Source organism: Artemia franciscana, chromosome 21 (genome assembly GCF_032884065.1).
Source record: "Artemia franciscana chromosome 21, ASM3288406v1, whole genome shotgun sequence".
In the NCBI taxonomy this organism is placed as follows: Eukaryota; Metazoa; Arthropoda; class Branchiopoda; order Anostraca; family Artemiidae; genus Artemia; species Artemia franciscana.
Genome location: NC_088883.1, coordinates 15742845 through 15764193, shown reverse-complemented (window position 1 = coordinate 15764193; position 21349 = coordinate 15742845). Strand labels below are relative to the sequence as shown.

General features: G+C 35.8%; 1 protein-coding gene across 4 annotated transcripts in view; it reads right to left on the bottom strand.

Annotated features, from left to right (window-relative positions):
• Nucleotides 1-21349, bottom strand: part of LOC136040664 (cytoplasmic aconitate hydratase-like) — an 83629-nt gene that overhangs the window by 22350 nt on the left and 39930 nt on the right. For all 4 annotated transcript variants that reach the window (XM_065724952.1, XM_065724953.1, XM_065724954.1 and 1 more), the window contains 6 exons: nucleotides 19961-20091; nucleotides 18616-18787; nucleotides 16275-16492; nucleotides 14450-14609; nucleotides 10642-10862; nucleotides 2594-2750 (listed from right to left, as the gene is read on the bottom strand). In XM_065724952.1, the coding sequence (XP_065581024.1) occupies nucleotides 2594-2750; nucleotides 10642-10862; nucleotides 14450-14609; nucleotides 16275-16492; nucleotides 18616-18787; nucleotides 19961-20091 (1059 nt within the window). The remainder of the gene's footprint in view (nucleotides 1-2593; nucleotides 2751-10641; nucleotides 10863-14449; nucleotides 14610-16274; nucleotides 16493-18615; nucleotides 18788-19960; nucleotides 20092-21349) is intronic.

The window sequence follows — 21349 nt, the reverse complement described above, 5'->3', positions numbered from 1 at the left end:
CAAAATCTTCAGCCATTTTGTGGTACATAATAACAATTCTAGTTAAAAACAAACTGAAAAAAAAGCTATAGTTTGAATATTGTGAGTTAGTTAATTAAAATATTATGAATATGGTGAGTGAGTTAGATTTAAAACTATCGAAAATCTATACGCAAATTGAGCATCCAGTTTTAGAGCGAGTGATGTACGGTAGCGCATTCGTTTTTAAAAGGTGCAGCTAGTCCTATAAAATACAAGGCTAACATAGATATTTATTTTAGCCATAAAAGACTGTCCCAGAGCAAAGTGCTGTTTTTAGCCATTTTGTTGTGAAAAACGGAAATCCTAGCCAAAATAAGGCTAAAATGCTATTGAGTGAAAATTCTGAAATAGTTAATTGATTTGAAATTATCGAAAATCTATACGTATATTGAGCCTCAAGTTTTAGAGGCAGTAATTCCTTGCGGTAGCCCATTCTTTTTTAAAGGTGCAGGTTGTCCTATAAAATACATAGTTAACATAGTCATTTATTTTAGCCAAAAAGACTGTCCCACAGGAAAGCGACGTTTTTAGCCATTATGTCGTGAGAAAAACAACAATTCTGGTCAAAAAGGCCAAAAAGCTATTGAGTGAAAATTCTGAGATAGTTAATTGATTTATAATTATCGAAAATATATGCACATTTTGAGCCTAGAGTTTCAGAGGCAGTAATGCCGTATGGTAGATCATTCGTTTTTAAATGATGCAGGTAGTTCTACAAAATAAACGGGTAATATAGACATTTATTTTGGCCAAAAAAATGTTCCACAGCAAAGCAATTTTTCAGTCATTTTGTGGCGAAAACAACAATTCTAGCCAAATGAAGGCTAAAATGTTATTGTGTGAAAATTCCGAGATAGTTAATTGATTTAGAATTATTGAAAAACTATACACATATTGCGTCTCGAGTTTCAGAGGCAGTCATGCTGTATGGTAGCGCATTCGTTTTTAAAAGATGCAGGTAGTCTTATAAAATAAACGGCTAACTTAGACATTTAGTAAGGCCAAAAAGACTGTTCCACAGCAAAGTGGTGTTTTTAGGCTTTTTGTGATGCAAAACAACAATTCTAGTGAGAAAAGGGCCAAAAAGCAATTGTGCGAAAATTCTGAAATAATGAATGGATTTAGAATTATAAAAAAATCTATACACATATTGAGCCTCGAGTTTCCGAGATAGTATTTCCGTACGGTAGCACATTCCTTTTTAAAAGGTGCAGGCGGTCATACAAAATAAACGGTTAACATACATTTATTTTTACCAAAAAGACGGCCCCATAGCAAAGTGATGTTTTCAGTTATTTTGTGGTGAAAAACAGTACTTCTAGTCAAAAAGGGCGAAAAAGCTATTTTATGAAAACTCTGAGATAGTCAAAGGATTTAGATTTATTGAAAAAACAATAAGCATAATGAGCCTCGAGTTTCAGAGGCAGTAATGCCGTACGGTGGCGTATTCGTTTTCTAAAATGTGCAGGCAGTCCTAAAATATAAACGATTGACAGATACATTTATTTTAGCCAAAAAGACTGTCCTACAGCAAAGCAGTGTCAACTGCAGTGTCAGCCAAAAAGACTGTCCTACAGCAAAGCAGTGTCAAAGAGATAGTCAATTGATTTAGAATTATCAAAAACTATACACATACTGAGCCTCGAGTTTCAGAGGCAGTAAAGCCAGTACGGTGGCGCATTCTTTTTCTAAAATGTGCAGGTAGTCCTACAAAATAAACGGCTAACATAGACATTTATTTTAGCCAAAAAGACTTTTCCACACTAACGTGGTATTTTCAGGCATTTTGTGGTGCAAAACAACAATTCTAGCCAAAACAAGGCTAAAATGCTATTGTGTAAAAATTCCAAGGGATAGTTAATTGGTTCAGGCTTATCAAAAATCTATACACATATTGAGCCTCGCGTTTCAGAGGCAGTAATGTCCTAGGGTAGCACAATCGTTTTAAAAGGTGTAGGTAGTCCTATAAAATAAACGGTTAACTTAGATATTTATTTTTTTCAAACAGACTTTACCATAGCAAAGTGACATTCTCAGCCATTTTGTAGTGCAAAAAGAAAAAACAACAATTCTAGTCAAAAAGTCCAATAAGCTATTGTGTGAAAATTCGCAAATAGCCTAATGATTTAGAATTATTGAAAAACTGTACGTATATTGAGCCTCGAGTTTCAGGGGCAGTAATACCGTACTGTGGTACATTCGTATTTAAAAGGTGTAGGTAGTCCTACAAAATAAACGACTAACATAGACATTTATTTTAGCCAAAAAGATTGTCCCACAGCAAAGCGCTGTTATCAGCCATTCTGTTGTGCAAAACAACAATTCTAGCCTAAAGAAAGCCAAAATGTTATTGTGAGAAAATTCTGAGATAGTTAATTGATTTAGAATTATCGAGAATCTATACGCATATGGAGCCTTTATTTTCAGAGGCAGCAATGCCATGTAGTAGCAAATTCATTTTTAAAACGTGCAGGTAGTCCTACAAAACAAACGGCTAATACAGACATTTGTTTTAGCCTAAAAGACTGTCCCATGAAAAAGTGATTTTTTCAGGAAAATACATTAAACTTACCTAACGGCTCAGTCTTAAAATCAATATCCACTCTTCCAGCAAGTGCATAAGCAACAACCAAAAGAGGCGATGCCAAATAATTTGCACGTGTGTTGGGGTGTACTCGACCTTCAAAGTTTCTGTTACCAGACAAGACACTACAGCACACAAGGTCACCCTAAAAAGCAATTTCATTTTACTTAGTTCTAATTTTCTTTTGCCGAAGTGTGCTTACAAACACATAAGAATGGTTCACCTTAATACAGTGGTGCACCAAAGGATAGTTTGGTGCACAGATTTCAAGCGATAGCTTCTTTGAAAAATTTCCGAAAAAAGATGATTCAAAAAAGGTGGTTGAAGGCCCATCTGTGGCAATTTTCTATTTATAAATCATTCTAGACTCTTTTGCGATTTCTACAGGAAAAGTGAAATTGCTGCGCACGATTTCAAAACTTGTTTAATGAAGTGTGTCAATTGGAAAAAAAAAAACAGAAATTTAAGATCCTTTGGTTACATCAGCGCTGATCCATAAGGGATCACTTTCGTCAAAACTTTAACTAGATTGAAGCCTAAAAAAAACTAGAGTTAAAAATTGGACAACAACATATTATCGTTTTTATGGCACTTGGTATTAACCAGGTGACATATAGCCAGATGTCGGTCTGTCGGTCCCAGTTTTACTACTTTAGGCACTTCCAGGTAAGCTAGGACGATGAAATTCGGCAGGCTAATCAGGGACCAGACCAGATTAAATCAGAAATCTTTTCCCGATTTGACCATCTGGCGTGGGGGGGGGGGAGGAGTGGGGGGCCGGTTAATTCGGAAAAATAGAAAAAAATTAAGCATTTTTAACTTACGAACAGGTGATGGGATCTTAATGAAATTTGATGTTTGGAAGGATATCGTGTCTCAAAAATCTAATTTGAAATCCCGACCAGATCCGGTGACATTGGGAGGAGCTGGAGGAGGGGAACCTGAAATCTTGGAAAACGCTTAGAGTGGAGGGATTGGGACAAAACTTGGTGGGAAAAATAAGCAGAAGTCCTAGATACGTAATTGACATAACCGGAACGGATCTGCTCTGTTTGATGGAGTTGGGGGGGAGAGGGTTAATTCTGAAAATTAGAAAAAAATGAGGTATTTTTAACTTACGAAGGAGTGATCAGATCTTAATGAAATTTCATATTTAGAAGGACCTCGCAACTAAGATCTCTTACTTTAAATCCCAACCGGATCCAGAGTGAATAAGGGGGGGGGGGGCGGAAATCTTGGAAAACACTTAAAGTGGAGAGATGAGGATGACACTTGGTGGGAAAAATAAAAACAAGTCCAAGATACGTGACTGACATAACCGGAACAGATTTACTCTGGATCCGGTGACATATAAGGGAGTTAGGGGGGAACCTAAAATCTTGGAAAACGCTTAGAGTGAAGGGATTGGGATGAAACTTGGTGGGAATACAAGCAGAAGTCTTAGATACGTGATTGATATAACCAGAACGGATCCGCACTATTTGGGGGAGATGGGGGGAGGGTTAATTCTGAAAAATTAGAAAAAAATGAGGTATTTTTAACTTACGAAGGAGTGATCGTACCTTAATGAAATTTTATATTTAGAAGGACATCGTAACTCAGAGGTCTCATTTGAAATCCCGACCGGATCCAGCGTCATTGGGGGGGGGGGAAATCTTGGAAAACACTTAAAGCGGAGAGATTAGGATGAAACTTGGTGGGAGGAATAAAAACATATTTAAGATACGTGACTGACATAACCGTACTGGATCCATCCTCTTTGGTGGAGTTGGGGGGAGAGGGAGCAATTCCGAAAAATTTGAAAAAATGAGGTATTTGTAACTTACGAACGGGTGATCAGATCAGATTCTTGAAAAACGCTTAGAGTGGAGAGATCGGGATGAAAATTGGTGGGAAGAATAAGCACAAGTTATAGATACGTGATTGACATAATTGGAACGGATCTTTTCACTTTGGATGAGCTGGGGGGTGTTGATTTGGAAAAAGTAAAAAAAAAATGAAGAATTTTTAACTTAAGAACGGGTGACCGGATCTTAATGAAATTTGATATTTAGAAGGAACCCATGTCTCAGAGCTCTTATTTGAAATCCCGACCAGATCTGTTTACATTGGGGAGAGTTGGAGGAGGAAACCGGAAATCTTGGAAAACGCTTAGAGTAGAGAAATCGGGATGAAACATGGTGGGTAGAATAAGTAAATGTCGTAGATACGTGATTGACGCAACCGTACTGGATCCACTCTCTCTGGGGGAGTTAGGGGGTTGGGTTCAGAGCTTTGGCGAGTTTGGTGCTTCTGGACGTGCTAGGACGATGGAAATTGGTAGGCTCGTCCGGGAGCCGCACAAATTGACTTGATAAAGTCGTTTTCCCCGATAAGACCATCTGGGGGGCCGAAGGGAGAGGAAAAAGTAGAAAAAATGAGGTATTTATAACTTACGAGTGGGTGATCGGATCTTAATGAATTTTGATATTTAGAGGTACCTCGTGACTCAGAGCTCTTATTTTAAATCCCGACCGGCATTAAGCCTCCAATTTTCCTTTTAAATCAATCTATTGATTCTTAGAATTTTGCTAGAGCTCATACTATATGAGCTCTTAGCTCTTGTTTTTTTTACTTTTTTATTAATTCTCATCCATTTTTACAATATTATCCCCATTAAATTTCCTATTTTCAATTCTAGGCTTTGTAGATATTAGTATATTGAGCGTAGTGTGTGAAAAACTGGGGACAAATCCTGTGATAGTACCAATTGAGGGTGCCAATTAGGCAGAAACGCCTAATTTTTTAAGGGGAGGGTGGAGGGGAAATAATAAAAAATAAACACATTCAGTTTGATAATTTGAACAAGAAGTACCCAAAAATTCCCAGACAATTGAGGATTTTAGGAGGACGACCCGCGAGCCCCCTCTTTTGTGTACATCCCTGATGCCAATAACACCAAAAGAAAGCGAAATACCCTGCCAAACAAGAGCGTACAAAGGGAAAGGCAAAAGGGGGGAGTTTTAACCCCTCTTCCCCCTTAGAAGACTAAATACACAATTTCGAGCATCTGCATTAAATATACCACTTTTCTAAAAAATAAGTTTCAAATGCACATCAAGTGCCCCCCTCCCAACTCTTAGCAAAAAGGATAGGCTCATTACAGTTTCTTTGAACCAAATCATGCAAGGATCTGGTTCTTTTTTTTATTGCTGAAAAAAAATATTTTGTCTAAGGGCCATGAAAAATTGTGAAGCAAGTTTATATTTACCACCCTTAAAGTAGAATCTTGATACGATAAGATAAGATAATATTTATATGCAAAAGACTATCAAAAGCTCTATAGAACCGAATTTGCTTTATATGTCAAGTAAAAGCTAATAAAAAAAAAAAATTCAAAACAGTACATTAAGTCAAACACTTAAAATTAAAAGGAATTAAAAAAGCAAAATCATCAAAGATAAAGGGCAAATCAGTAAACTTAACAATTAAATTACAAAAACATTGCAGTAAATAAAAAAAAGAATAAAAACGGCAATAGAGGAAAAGGGGAATTTGGCAATTACATAATCACGAATTATTATTAAGGTGTTCCAGAATAAAGGGTATAAAACTTTTGCGAAGCCTTTCTGTAGCAGCATGGATCGGAGAGTAAGTTGGGATTGCTAAGGAGGCTGACCGGGGGAGTCGGAGTCTAATGGGATTGTGAAAATCAGGGAGTAAGTCCTCAGTACGGGGATTGGAAATTAATGATTTAGCGAAAAGCAGGCAAATTTTTCCCCTACTTTCTTTTAAGGTGGTAATGCGCGCAGCTTTAAGGAGGAAGGAGTATGGAATTTTGCCTTCTTTGTAAATGATCCTGAGCGAACGCTTTTGGACCGACTCAATTTTGTCACTAAGTTCATTTGAAAGTTGCGAATGCCAGACCGGACATGCATATTCCAATAACGGCCTGATAAAGGATAAGTAAACACGGAGGGAATGTATCTTAGGACAATTAAATTTGTTTAGTAGCTTAAAAATGGATAGTTGCTGATGTTAAGATAAGATAATATGATGATGCTCACCTAACCAGTTTTTTTTATCAAGAAGAGCTTACTATTTAAGAGGGTCAAATGTTCTATAATAAGGGAAGTCGACAGGATCAGTTAACAAACGATATTATTTACCAAGAGCTTTTCATATGGCTATGTTTATTTTTTATCACATGGCCATTCCCAAGTCTTACAGTACCAGTTGCGCACATATTTTATGGTTTGGGGAAGCAATAAGCTGTTGAAAAGGACAAGGATAGAGATCTTCTCTAGCCACTGACGATACATAGAACGTCGGATCCACGTTTGAGTTGCTGGGTCTTTTTTACAGGGACAGCCAGCAAGTATGTCACTGAGCCTTGCGTCGATGGGAAGTGAGCACCAGGCTCCCTATTCCCAAGCAGAATATCAATCCATAGAGCTACCACAGGATTAATGAGCTCCTAAATCGCAGTCATTATGATAATGGGTGTGGAACTTTTCCTGTCTTTTGTGTCTAATAGTAATTTCCAAAACACATTTAGAACTAAGAAAAAGAATTACTCTGATCCCTGTTACACAGTGACTTGAAGCATGAATCATACAGCATGTTTAGAATAAAAAAAAAAGTATTTGATACTTTTGCTAAGCATATATTACTTACTTCTTATTATATATATATATATATATATATACTAGCTGTTGGGGTGGCGCTTCGCGCCACTCCAACACCTAGTTGGTGGGGCGCTTCGCGCCCCCCCAAGCCCCCCCGCGCGCGTAAGTCGTTACGCGCCATATTAGTTACGCGCCATTGTAGTTGTGTCCCTGTGTCCCATCTGTGAATAGAGATAGATATAAATATATGTTTTAAACTACGTAAAACATGCGAATATACAACATTCTTCGCTGTCCCATTGTCTGTGCATATAAATAGATTGTCAGGTTTACTGACTCTTGAACATGCAACATATAATTGTCCATGGGAAAAACAATCCGTATTCAGATCTATACCTCATTATTCTAATGATGTGTCCCTGTGTCCTGGTCGTCATTTATATTCCCTGTGTCCCGGTCGTCATTTGTGTCCCGGTGTCCCAGTTTGTAATTTCTCTTTGAGTGTCCCGGTCGTCATTTATATTCCCTGTGTCCCGGTCGTCATTTGTGTCCCGGTGTCCCGGTCTGTAATTTCTATTCGAACAATCCCTGTGTCCCGGTCGTCATTTATATATCCTGCCTGTGCCCCCGGCGTCCCCGTTGTAGTTGTGTCCCTGTGTCCCGGTCGTCATTTATATTCCCTGTGTCCCGGTCGTGATTTGTGTCTGGGTGTCCCAGTGTGTAATTTCTCTTTGAGGTTCCCGGTCGTCACTTATATTCCCTCTGTCTCGGTCGTCATTTGTGTCCCCGTCTGTAATTTCTCTTTGAGTGTTTTTTTTTAGTTTTTTTTTTAGTTTTTTACCTTTTTTCTTTTTTCAGTTTTCTTTTTCTTCTTTATTTTTCAGCGTCACTATGAAGTACATATCGACGAACCTTTGTTTTTTTAACTTAAATCTGGTAGGCATTGATGACCTTATCCAAGTCAAAATCCCAAACCCAATAGGTTCTTCAGTCATTTTACAATTAAACATTTTTCCGTGAACAAATGTCTTAAATACCGTTAATGACGTCACCGTCAAAGCAAAAATGACGACAACTAATTTCATGACGTCAGCCAACACAGAAACATGACGTCATCTGATCCACAGATCCACAGACAGACAACTTATTTATATATATATAGATATACTAGCTGTTGGGGTGGCGCTTCGCGCCACCCCCAAGCCCCCCCGCGCGCGTAAGTCGTTACGCGCCATATTAGTTACGCGCCATTGTAGTTGTGTCCCTATGTCCCACCTGTGAATATAGATATATATATATATATATATATATATATATATATATATATATATATATATATATATATATGTTTTTAACTACGTAAAACTTGCGAATATACAACATTCTTTGCTGTCCCATTGTCTGTGCATATAAATAGATTTTCAGGTTTACTGACTCTTGAACATGCAACATATAATGGTCCATCGGAAAACAATCCATATTCAGATCTATACCTCATGATTCTAATGATTGCCCTTGAGCTTTGTTGATGGTGATTGCTAATCGACCATTCCCTGAGTCGCCATCGTCATTTATATATCCCCCTGTGCACCCCGGCGTCCCCTTTGTAGTTATGTCCCTGTGTCCCGGTCGTCATTTATATTCCCTGTGTCCCGGTCGTCATTTGTGTCCCGGTGTTCCAGTCTGTGATTTCTCTTTGAGTGTCCCGGGCGTCATTTATATTCCTTGTGTCCCGGTCGTCATTTATATCCCCCTGTGCCCCCCGGCGTCCCCATTGTAGTTGTGTCCCTGTGTCCCGGTCGTCATTTATATTCCCTGTGTCCCGGTCGTCATTTGTATCCCGGTGTCCCGGTCTGTATATACATTCGTTTTTTAGTTTTGTTTTTCTCCTTTATTTTTTTCCTTTTTTCTTTTTTTTCTTTTTTAGTTTATTTAGATTTTTAGATTTTTTAGTTTTTTTATTAGTTTTTAGTTTTTTTGTAGTTTTTACCATTTTTTTAGTTTTTTTAGTTTTTTTTTTTTTACTTATGTCCTGGTCGTCATTTATACTCCCTGTGTCCCGGTCGTCATTTGTGTCTCGGTGCTTTGTTGATTGCTAATTTATATTATATTTATATTTATATTTTTTATATTTATTAATATTTTTTTAGTTTTCTTTTTCTCTTATTTTTCAGTTTTTTCCTTTTTTTTAGTTTTTTCTTTTTTAGTTTTTAGTTTTTTTTTGTTTTTTACCTTTTTTTAGTTTTTTTAGTTTTTTTAGTTTTTTTAGTTTTTTTAGTTTTTTTAGCTTTTTTAGTTTTTAATTAGTTTTTAGTTTTTTTTTTTTAGTTTTTGCCTTTTTTTAGTTTTTTCAGTTTTTTTTAGTTTTTAGTTTTTTACCTTTTTTTAGTTTTTTTTAGTTTTTTAGCTTTTTTAGTTTTTTCTTTTTAGTTTTTTTTGTAGTTTTTACCTTTTTTAGTTTTTTTCTTCTTTTGTATTAGTGTGAAATAATTCAGACGTCATATGCGGACAAACACGACGTCACTCGACAGACAGACAGACAGACATAACCCACAAACAACTTATTTTTATATATATTTATTCATATTTTTTAGTTTTCTTTTTCTCTTTTATTTTTCAGTTTTTTCCTTTTTTTTAGTTTTTTTCTTTTTTAGTTTTTAGTTTTTTTTTAGTTTTTTACCTTTTTTTAGTTTTTTTAGTTTTTTTAGTTTTTTAGCTTTTTTAGTTTTTTTATTAGTTTTTATTTTTTTTGTAGTTTTTGCCTTTTTTTATTTTTTCAGTTTTTTTTAGTTATTAGATTTTTACCTTTTTTTAGTTTTTTTTAGTTTTTTAGCTTTTTTAGTTTTTTTTTCTTTTTAGTTTTTTTTGTAGTTTTTACCTTTTTTAGTTTTTTTCTTCTTTTGTATTAGTGTGAAATAATTCAGACGTCATATGCGGACAAACATGACGTCACCTGATCCACAGATCCACAGATCCACACACAGACAACTTATTTTTATATATATAGATATATTATATTAATCAAGTTTAGAACTAGATTATTTTTACCATCGAGTAAATTGAAAAAGAAGAAGAAAGGTTTTGTGTTTTTGGAAAACATAGAACAGCATTGTGTTGTAAGCACAGTGCAATTCTAAAGGTAATAATATTGACTGGGTGTCAGGAAATAGAGAATCAAGCTGGTTTTGAGTCGAAATTGGACTTTTTAAGATTATTTTTCGAGACAACAAATCATTTTTATTGAAGAAAAAAATCTTCTTGATATATATCATTTTTTTAATTTTCAAGGGATTCATAGCACCTTTTTACATTGAGAAACGTATAATATACACAAATTTTATGCGAAATAAGGAAAATTCTCTAAAAAAACACGAAGAGACCTCCTAAAGAAAGGGTGAGCCAAAATAAGAGCAGATCTCCCTAATATACCTTTTCAATGGCTTCCACAATAACATCCGGCAACGGTCCAGAGTTACCAATGCAAGTCATGCACCCATAGCCAACAATACCAAACCCAAGCTGATTCAGGGCGGGCACAACACCGGATTCTTCAAGGTAGTATGTGACAACACCGGATCCAGGAGACAGTGACGTTTTTACGTACGGGTTCACGGATAGTCCTGCTTCTACAGCTTTCTTTGCCAAAAGCCCTGTAACAAAAAATTCGTATGGAATGCAGGCTTGGCGATGAAGAGCATGCAAGCTCAGGCATGTAAACACGAATTTATACAATACTGTTTATGTTAATGAATAGAATTGAAGCGTGATCCTTGTCCATTCAAGCAAAACTCTAAAAATCCCAAGCTTGAAAACAATGTATAATTTTTTAACATCTAATTTTTATGTTAATTACAAAATATCCAGCAACTATCAAGTGTGTGGTTATACCTTTAAAGTTAATCAGCATATGAAAATTTTAAAGACTTTATAAACAGGGACACAATCGAGTTCACCTACATAATTAGGATGGCCAAAAACCTGGTTTTAATCTACCAGTTTCTGAAGACATTCTGTCGTATGATGGCACACCTCGTCCCTGCATATAAATGTTTTCCATAATTACTACTAATACCGGGTTCAGTGCATGAGCTGGGTGGCAGCTGTCCCAGAACACGGATATGGAAGAAAGTGGCGTTCTATTGGGAACAGTCATGGATCGTCGAGTTGGCAATTATGAGCCATTTGAGCCAAAAAAGATTCTTAAACCATCAATGGAATTATAGTTGTCTTTAACTGCATTCAGGGGGGATTTCACCACACCTCCTGTACGTTTTCCCCAACTACAGTACCATCGATACGAAATGAGCAATCAGGTCTACAGGTGTGTCCAAACGTTAAAAGGCGGTAGCAAAAGATAGTGTCAATACCATACTCCTATCTTGGTCATAAGGTTATAGCCTTAGTTTGATACTCAGTCTTTGAGGTTCAGGTCAATCGTGCACCTCTTGCTTCTCTATTTTAAGGAGTTCCAGCCCTAAATTATTTATCGCTTTACTGTCTAAATTTCCCATCTGTACAGAAGAGCAGAACAGACAATAGATTCAGAAAATTAGGTCTTTCATGCTTATATAGTTCTTCTCCTTTGCCATAACTGCTTGCAATGATAATAAAAAAAAAACAGATTGGCTAAAAAAAACTGGCTTCAGAAGGTTGTGCTTGGATTTCGCCTCTACCCCCCCCCCCCTTTATGTATATGAATGACCAAAGATTTTTGAAACTGTTGATCCTCTTCAATCATATACTGGTTCAGTAATAAGAAATAGTAGGATTTGTTGATACAAATGATTTTTGTTTTCTCATTGTTTATCTTCAGTCCCATAAGAGCAGCCAAGACCGTTGCTCTCTGGCGCAAGACCAACGCTTCATGGCAAGAAGTTAAAGGCAGCAATGAATCGTCAGAGTAATCTTTGTCAGTAACGATGAAACCACACTTGACATTCCCGTCATAGCAACCATGTACAGCTTTTTTCGTAGCCAAGTAGAGCACTAATTCGAATAGCTCTAGGAATAGGCTAGATCCTTCCCTGACACCGAAGTTGATGTCAAAACAAGAAGATAGATTTCCGTTGACCTGGGACGCAAGCCCATAAATGATTATAATAGTCAGTCTACGCAAGATAAAATTTTATTGAAAATGATTTTGAGACTTGTTATGAGTTCCCTCTTACGGAAATTATTTTAATCGTTCTTTAAATAACAGCTGGTGACCTGCATCCCTTAGGCTATCTCGGAGGGAATTCCAGACTCCCTCCCCTGCCCCATATTTGATTATAAAAGCTGTCCTCCTACCACTCCGGTATCCCTTCACCAAGATAGTATTATTTCTAGTAAAATAATCACTCAGAGAACAGTTTAGGCGAAAATTATCTAAAAACACTGAAAGAGAAGTAAAAACAGCAGAAAAGCCCCTCTAGGAGCCTCTAAAAGTGCATTTCAGGCCCCATAATCAAACGTCTTTAATAAGTCTTTGCGCTTAACCTGAAGGTAAATATACTTTCCACATCCCTTTGCATGAAATAATACGTTCAGATTGAATGTAAAGACTGGACACAGGGATGGCGGTAGGCCTCTTCATTTACAGCAAACTCTAGCCTGAAAAATCACCTTTACAATTCAGAGACCATCTTTGGCAGTTCTTGAACTTCAGGCTAATCACTTAAAAGAAATTGTCATGAGGAAATTTGCATGGTTTTAGATAAAAGGAGAAAAAAACCCAAACGTGGTTGAATCTTGTTCAAAATAATGAAATCAAATTCGTTATTAGAGAATACTACTAGGGAGGTTTCATTTTCCAATCCGAAAAATAAAAATTAAACAATGTATGGTTTTCTTGGGAAAATTGGCTGCAGAAGGGTTTTTTAAGGATTAATTATTTTGAACTATATATCGCAGAACATTGAAAAGACTCATTCCATCAATTTTCAGTTTTAGCAATCTCTTTCTTTTTAAAAGGAAAGACATTGCGTTTTAATAGACCATTGCTTTGAATAATTATGATCCATAAATCTAAAAAAAAAAAAAAATAGTCCGTCACGTAAAATCAAAATGGCATAAGGCAAATATTCCAAAATAGCCGTTTGTTTCAAAAGTGTTGCAGTCTTATAAAATCTGCTGATTTCCAAGGAGCGATTCAGTCAAAAATTAAATAATAACAATAATAATAAAAAAAGGACAGAAATAAATAAGCAAAACGATATTTTCAAATGATAGGAAAGAGCGACGTTAAAACTTAAAATAGTAAAATTGACCCTAAATAAAAAGGGGACGTCCACCTAGACTAGAGTCTGATTTACTAGACTAGCTATGTGTACTACTAGATCCCTTAAAGAGCGGAATTTAACTTACCCGTTGCTGAAATTTAGCCGATCAATACTACCAAGTTCTATATTTTAAATTTTAGTCCAAAATATGTGAATAAAAATTCAACCATTGACGGGATTTCAAACTGGGAATTCTTTAAGTGACAGCAAAAACATAATATTTTAGCACATTCGATTTGAAAACATTTTAAATAAGACTAAAGTCTGAAAGTGTGAACTGTTTTCAGAAAATCGAAAGTTAAACATCACCGTAAGGACCAGGAGATACACGGGGAGATAGCCACCCTAGATATTAGATTAATGTTAACTTGGTTTTGAATTTCACAGTCATTCTTACCTTTCATGGGTAAAAACGACTTGTTTTGTTCTTTATACAAAAAAAAAACGTTTGAGATAATGTATTCTTAAGTTTCGGTCACAACAAATATTGTTTTCATTGATTACCAAGGTTAACACGTCATTCCACTTCATCCCTTAGTGGAAAAACTTTATTGTACAAAATACATAATCTAAAATAGTTTACGCATAAGGCGTATCTTCATGGGTACTACCCAAAGATTCTTTAAAATGCTCATTAGCCAATTTTTGAGTTTTTAAGACGCTTACCTTGCCCATATATGTCCAAGATTGCAGGTCCACCACACTAATATTTTAAGTTGGTGATATTTAACTCATAGTTTTACTTTTATGGTACTTATTATTTATTCCTTATGACACTATTATCAATTTTACTATTTACCTTAACAAGCTTTGCTTACGTTTAGTTACATAGTAAACCCCTTTCATACAACAAACAAATGACACTTTCAAAATATTTAGTATTTGCAATAAATAAAAAGGCAGAGGTACTCTTTCCTATACTGTTTGTACAAAGCACAATTACCGCTGTCTAAAAAAGAAGATGGGGTGGCACGTACCTGCTCCGAGCATAACCGATGGATTACTAGTATTTGTGCAACTTGTAATTGCTGCAATAACGGTAGAGCCATGACGAAGAACATATTCTTTGTTATCGTAAATAAATGGCACTTGAGTATTCAGTTTATCAGATGGAAGACCAAAACCTTTAAAACCAACCTACAAAAAACATTTTAAATATATATAGTATATAATATATAATATATATATATATATATATATATATATATATATATATATATATATATATATATATATATATATATATATATATATATATATATATATATATACTAGCATTCATCTGAGGAACAATCAGTCACTATACAAATCGTCAAAACTTACCAGAAAAGAGAAGACAGCACTATAACACAAACCTACTCAAAACATGTGTTTCTTTTTTCTTCTTTAAAGTGAATACATGACACAATACAAGACTGATGAATTTACCTCAAATGAATTACGCAATTTTCAACAAATATGAGGAACAGCAAAAAAAAAAATTCAAGATAGTAGAATCTGGGATATCACGTTCCGAGGCTTCATCAACCAATCTTTATCAATGTTTGTTGAGATATGGTAAGTTTAGATTATCTACAAAAGAAGAGACCCCGCACTGAGTATTTGGGTAACAGCTTTGTATGACGTTGCACCTGCATTGGGATAGTCTTCTGAGGGATGCCATCCATGAAAATCCGCGTGTTGAAACCTCCTTTTAAAGGAGGTTGAACAGACACAACTCAAGCAAAGGCATAAGTAAATGATTGAGTAGTGACGTACCAAACCCTAAAATGTATAACAATCCGTCTCTATAAAAATTATCATGTTCAACAAAAAGAGTGCAGAAATGCAAGCAGAAGAAACTTGCCGCAAAAATAACAAAAATAAAATATATAAAAAATAAAAATGATATTAAAAATGAATCCAGTCATGAAAGATTTAAATTATCTCGATGAAAACTTGCAACAAGGTATACGCTTAAGTTCCCCAAATTCCATTCCAATTTCAGCATGCTTTGAGCAATGTTTTAGAACCTACTAACCTAGGAACAAGCACAAAAAGAGCATTTATTTCATGAATCAAATGAAGTTAATGGCAAAGAAACAAAAAAAAGTACATTCTTACACAGTTGTCTTGAGCATTGGCAATCATTGACGACGGCAGAACTATACATGAAGAATTATTCTTTTTATTATCTCAACCCTACAAAAACTTATTATTGTTTAAACAAGGCGATCCTAAAATAATAAAAAGAGGCTGTTTATTTTTCTTCACACACGAAATATTAACCGTTTCTTCACACTTTACGGCTAATAAAAATGTTTTATTAATGGCTATAATAATAGCCATCATCACATGGATAGGACACAAAATACTGTAAGAATACTAGAAAAAATTATTGTGACTAACCACGAAGCATTGCGTTTACTTTCATATGTTCAAGATGTTCGTGCTATGAATTAGTTTCCTTGCCATGAATTAGTTGATTATATTCCTCACTTCTTTTCAACTAAAAAATTCGCAGCTGCGTCTGTAGTTAACCCATGCTACAGACAAGAATTCGACAATAAGTGAGACACTTCATACAATGAGAGAAGGCAAATTTACGTCACTAGCATTCAATAATTGAAGTAAGGTAAAGAGGGGTACTACAAACTAAGTCATTTAGGAGAGATGGGGGGGGGGTCATGCTTAGAATAGAACTTTTGACCAAAATGTGTCGACTAACTCCTATCAGACCAATCTTGAATAGGGATCCCCCTAAAACCACCACATTTGCAGATTTTTCGCAATTTTTATTGATTGGTAATTGTATAAGCCTACCTTATTCGTGAGACACTCGGCGAAATCGCCCTTCATTTTATTTACAGGAACTCTGTCCTGTGGGCGTTTGGGTCCACTAACGGAAGACACTACAGTTTCAAGATCCAATTCAACCACTTGCGAATAAACAGGATCCTCACAATCGTTCGAGTAGTTTCTAAACAATCCAGCTGCCTTTAGATAGGCTTCTATTACTGCTATCCTTTCAGGATCACGATCTAAATAGATTAAAAGTGAGCTGTAAAATAATAGATGAGTCACTGGGCAAGAGATAATACCTATATTTGGTTTGGCAAAAAACTCACTGGGGTACTTTCAGCCGTTTCTCATCAATCAACAGATACCAGGCTTAGACGGCTTTCCTTCTTTATGAATGAGACTTAATTTAATGGTACCAAGAAAATTGTTTCTCTCTCTTTAATTGTTCATTTACAGGAAATCAAATAAATAATACAAGATTGCACCATGTCTAGCCGCCCAAACTGAAAAGCTAAGCACCCTTCCTATATCCCTCCATCTCTATAACCCCCTGGAACACCAAACTTTCCAAAATTCTGAATATTGGTTCAAATTAACGAAATTCAAAGTTTCGCTGACAAAAGTAGTTTTCAAACCTTAAGTTGTTTTCAAAATCTCCCCTGGACAATGGGGGGGATTTGAGTAAGCTAGTCCCCCAAATCTGGAACTTGTGTTGGCACATCACTTGAAAAAGACAGCCAGATTCAGATGAAAAACCAGACTAATTACATTCAGAAGACCATTATCCTCTTACAGCAAACTTAGAATTTAGCCAGATTTTTCAATATTTTCAGAAGCAATTTTAGGCAATAACCTTTTTCAAAAACCGATATAAGAAAAAAAGAGAAATAAGGAGCATTCATATAACCCACTCACTAAGCTCAATCCCACGTTGTTGGTAGTTTTGTTTGCCGTCTAGTCCACCAAAATAACTCCTTTTACAAACATAAGTTATTTCTCTTGTTTTCCAGTTTCACAGACATACCAATAACCTAAGCCTAAATTTTAAAGAAACAAGACACGTATACAAGAATTTACCTTGTAGGGGGGAGGGGTTTAAATCCATCGAAAAAGAAACGACATTCAATGGCAAATATAAGAAAATAAAGACAAATAGTAGAAAATCTATCTTGCTGTTTGTAAGCCTACTAACTCACCTGTCCGCGTTGCTGCTATCCCAAAAGAAAAGAAATTCATGCAAAATTCTCCGCGGAAAATTCGTCTACGCGTATTAATAACGATCGCATTTTGAAACTTAAAACCATGTGAATAATTCCCTCGATGGACTTTCTCCCGAAAAATTTTACTCATACGAATCCTCCGCCTGCAAAATCCCCCCCCCCCCCGCACCAACCAAAGGGAAAACTACTCTAGCGGAAAAATTCTCCCCGCGGAAAATTTCTCTCCATCGGTGATCAGAGTCCATAATTCAAAAAACAGGATAATGCACTGAGTCAATAAACACAAACATCAATTTTTTTCGAAGCGCTATCCTTTCCCAGACCGATTAAAGTTGTCAAAATTCAACAAAAATCCCCCACCCCACCCCCAACAATTCTCCTGTATTGGAGAATCGATTTTTTTTTTTCAAACGTCAAGCTTTCCACAATAGAGCTTATCTAAGACTGAATAAAGTTGCTCTTTGCCCTACAATTTATACAAATGGCCTTATTAATATATTTTGAATACATACGCAAAGAGTCAGAAAAAGATATACAAACCAAATTCATTCTGATATGAAGAATTCTCCCCCGAGCCCCCCCCCCCCTCACGATTCCAATTCATTTGGCAATCGAGTCCATAAATAGAAAAGACAAATAGTACACCGAATCGATGACCACGAACATCGATTTTTTATACTATTTCATAACATAATTATACCCAGATTGGGATAAAAATTTATGCGTAAAACTTTGCAAGAGCAAAGAAGAAATTTATGCAGGGCATAGATTCGATTTTATATATACACATGTTACGGTGAAAGTCCTGAATCTGGTAAGTGTCAACATTCATCGGTGAATGTCTGAAATTCCTTTTTCTCTGTTTGGATTCAATCAGCTTTGTCAGTCTTATGCAAGGTTTGATGGTAAAAGTTGAAGTTAGGTTACAAATATCAGAAATAAGTTAAAAACGTTACTTGTCACCATCAAACTTTGCATAAAAATGAAAAAGCTGACTAAATCCAAGGAGAAAAAAAGTAATTTCGGACAATCACCGGTGAATGTCGACATTCTCTAATTCCAGTCTTGCAATGTATTACAAACACAAAACAGTTTGATAAAAAAAAACGTGAGGTAAAGCAGATATAAAGATCTAGACTTACTGGTTTGTCTCAAATAATCGACACCAATTCTATCAAGGGCAAAAAAGCCAACAGTAGCACCATATTCTGGACACATGTTGGAAATTGTAGCACGATCCGCAACTGAAAGTTCCTCGACACCCGGACCGAAAAACTCGACAAACTTTCCAACCACACCGACAGATCGTAAATGCTAAAAAAAAATAAAAATAATAAATTGGTAATTATGGTTAAGTAGCAGAATAATTGGCAATTTAACTATTAAAAGAAAGACAAAGTGTTTGCTCTAAGTAAAGATAGCAGCATTTTCAGTAAGGTGTGGGTGTCTTTAAAGGACAAAACAAAAGCTGTATGGTCACGCTTCAACGGCAGAATTAAATCTTCATACGAAAGCTGGTGAAAAACAAATCAGACTGAAACTTCCACCATAGACTGGTCAAAAATGAAAATTAAAAAAGGAAAAAGACTGAATTTACGAAAAAACTTTTATCAATGATAAACAACATGAAAACCAACTTTTGAAACCAACATGAAACCACTTTTTTTGCTTTCCACTCAATATTCTTTTATCATTTTTTCATTTAAATCTAAGCTATGACGACATTTCTATTGCATGAAAAAAAACAAGCGTCATTTCTATTCGAGTTCATTAATTTAATTTAAGCATCGTTTCTAGGCATGTTTAATTTGAGGTAAAACTTTTTCGAATTCTTCCAAGGAAAAAAATTATTTAAATATCTATCTAACCTTCTAATAAAAGAATAAAAATGATAGATCATTATCAGTACATACATACTATTCCATTTTGATATACCTCATTTTGCTCTTGTACTGATGAGTGAAATGAAATACATGGACTTCGAATTATACCATGCATTTTGGGCAGCGCCCACAGGCCAGCTTTCACCGTTACATTCTTCCTCCCTACCAAGACAACTTCCCAACCAAATACAATATCAACTAGAAAGATTGCCAGTTAACTTTTAGCACAGAGGAATTTCACTTGGGGAACAGAAAGATATTGTGTTTTCCTTGCGCAGTATCTCATCCCTCATTTCAACCATTGATTAACATCAATGGTTGAAGGTATGTTTTGAAGCTTAACAGTTTCCATCTCTCATATTGGGTTGACTTTAAAATTGTACTTGCTACTTTGAATTTTTTTCTGCTGTTTTTTTTTTAGCTCCTTGCATTAATAAGCACACTCATGTTAGTTTAAAGTGATTGTAGTGAATAAACACGTTCTTTTCTATTCCTCTGAAATTTCTTTTTTTTTTAACCAGTCTTTTTCAGCTTTTTTTTAAACACTCTTTTGATTTTGGGTCAGCCTTAAAGACTAGAATGAAAGTTTCTACTAGTTACTAACCTTGGTAATAGTTAGTACAATATCTGTAGATGTGGCATATGGTCCAATTTTGCCTGATATTTTGTAACCAATAACTTGTGGCAAAACCATAGATATTGTCTGCCCTAGCATGACAGCCTCTGCCTCAATGCCTAAACAGAAGAGAAATTTCAATAAAAAGAGAAAAATCCAGATAATATCTCGTTTTAATAAATCAAACTTCTAAGATATTACTTTTCTGATGACAATATGCTCGTTTTGGTTAATCAAACTACTAAAAATGCTACTTCTCTGATGAAAGGCCAAGCTTCTCTCATGTTAATTTCTGGCACGCAAGCCTTAGTTCACAGGCATGAATAAATTGAACACAAAAAAAAAAAAAACCAGATCAGCTTTAATGCCAATTATTCAAAGACGATGATTTAATGCCAATCGCACACAAACGAAATCAGGCTAATATTAATTACCCCATCGGTCGAGGACGTTGCTGCTATACTTATTAGTTTCATCGCTCCTTTGACTTGTATTTGATGATAACTCACTCTCTTGGACTCCAGCAGAGGGAGGGGGAACAGTCCCCCGAAGGGGAAAGGAAGAAACATAAAAGAAAGTCTAAAACCAGAAAAGTTTTATATCTTAGTTTTAATATTCCGATTTAAATCGCGGCACAAACAAAACTCTAAGTTGCATCTCTCTCCCCTCTTCTTCTAGTGGTCTTTCTAAGATTAAGAGTGATCGGAGGATGGTCCCCCCCCCCGGAACCTCGTATTTTCCCAAATACATTTGATAGGAAATTAAAATGGCCATTTGTTGTCGTAGAGACTTTGAAAATAGCTCATTCGACAGGATATTCAAAGGGCTAGCCCTTTTTAATAGTCAAAAGTCTCTGAATGGCAACTAGCCCCCTGAAACGCCCACCATTTCTCAAAACACGTCCAATCAAAATATATTGGTAGCCATTTTGTTCAACGTAATTGAAAGGTCCGGAAACTACGTATTTAAGGATGATACCCCCCCCTCACAGCAATCAGGGCAAGGGTTGTTAGTTACATCCTGGGGGGCATAAGTTTGGTGAAGGGCGATTTCGTTCAACGTAGTTTTAAGGTCTGTAAACTAGGTCTTTGAGGATGACAACCCCCTCACCATAGCCCTCAGAGTAAGGGTTTTAAGTTATACCCTGCGGGCATATAAGGTATATATAGAAAGCGTGATCATATAGATTTCGGAGGGGGGCTCATTGGATTGTTAATTACAAGCTCTAGTACCCCTTTTAAGATTTAGAGTGATCGGAGAGTGGATACCCCTCCCCCCACACCTCGGGTTTTCCCGAAATGCATCCAATAGTAATTTTGAGATTGCCATTTGTTGTCGTATAAACTTCAAAACAGCTCATCCGATTGAAAATTGAAT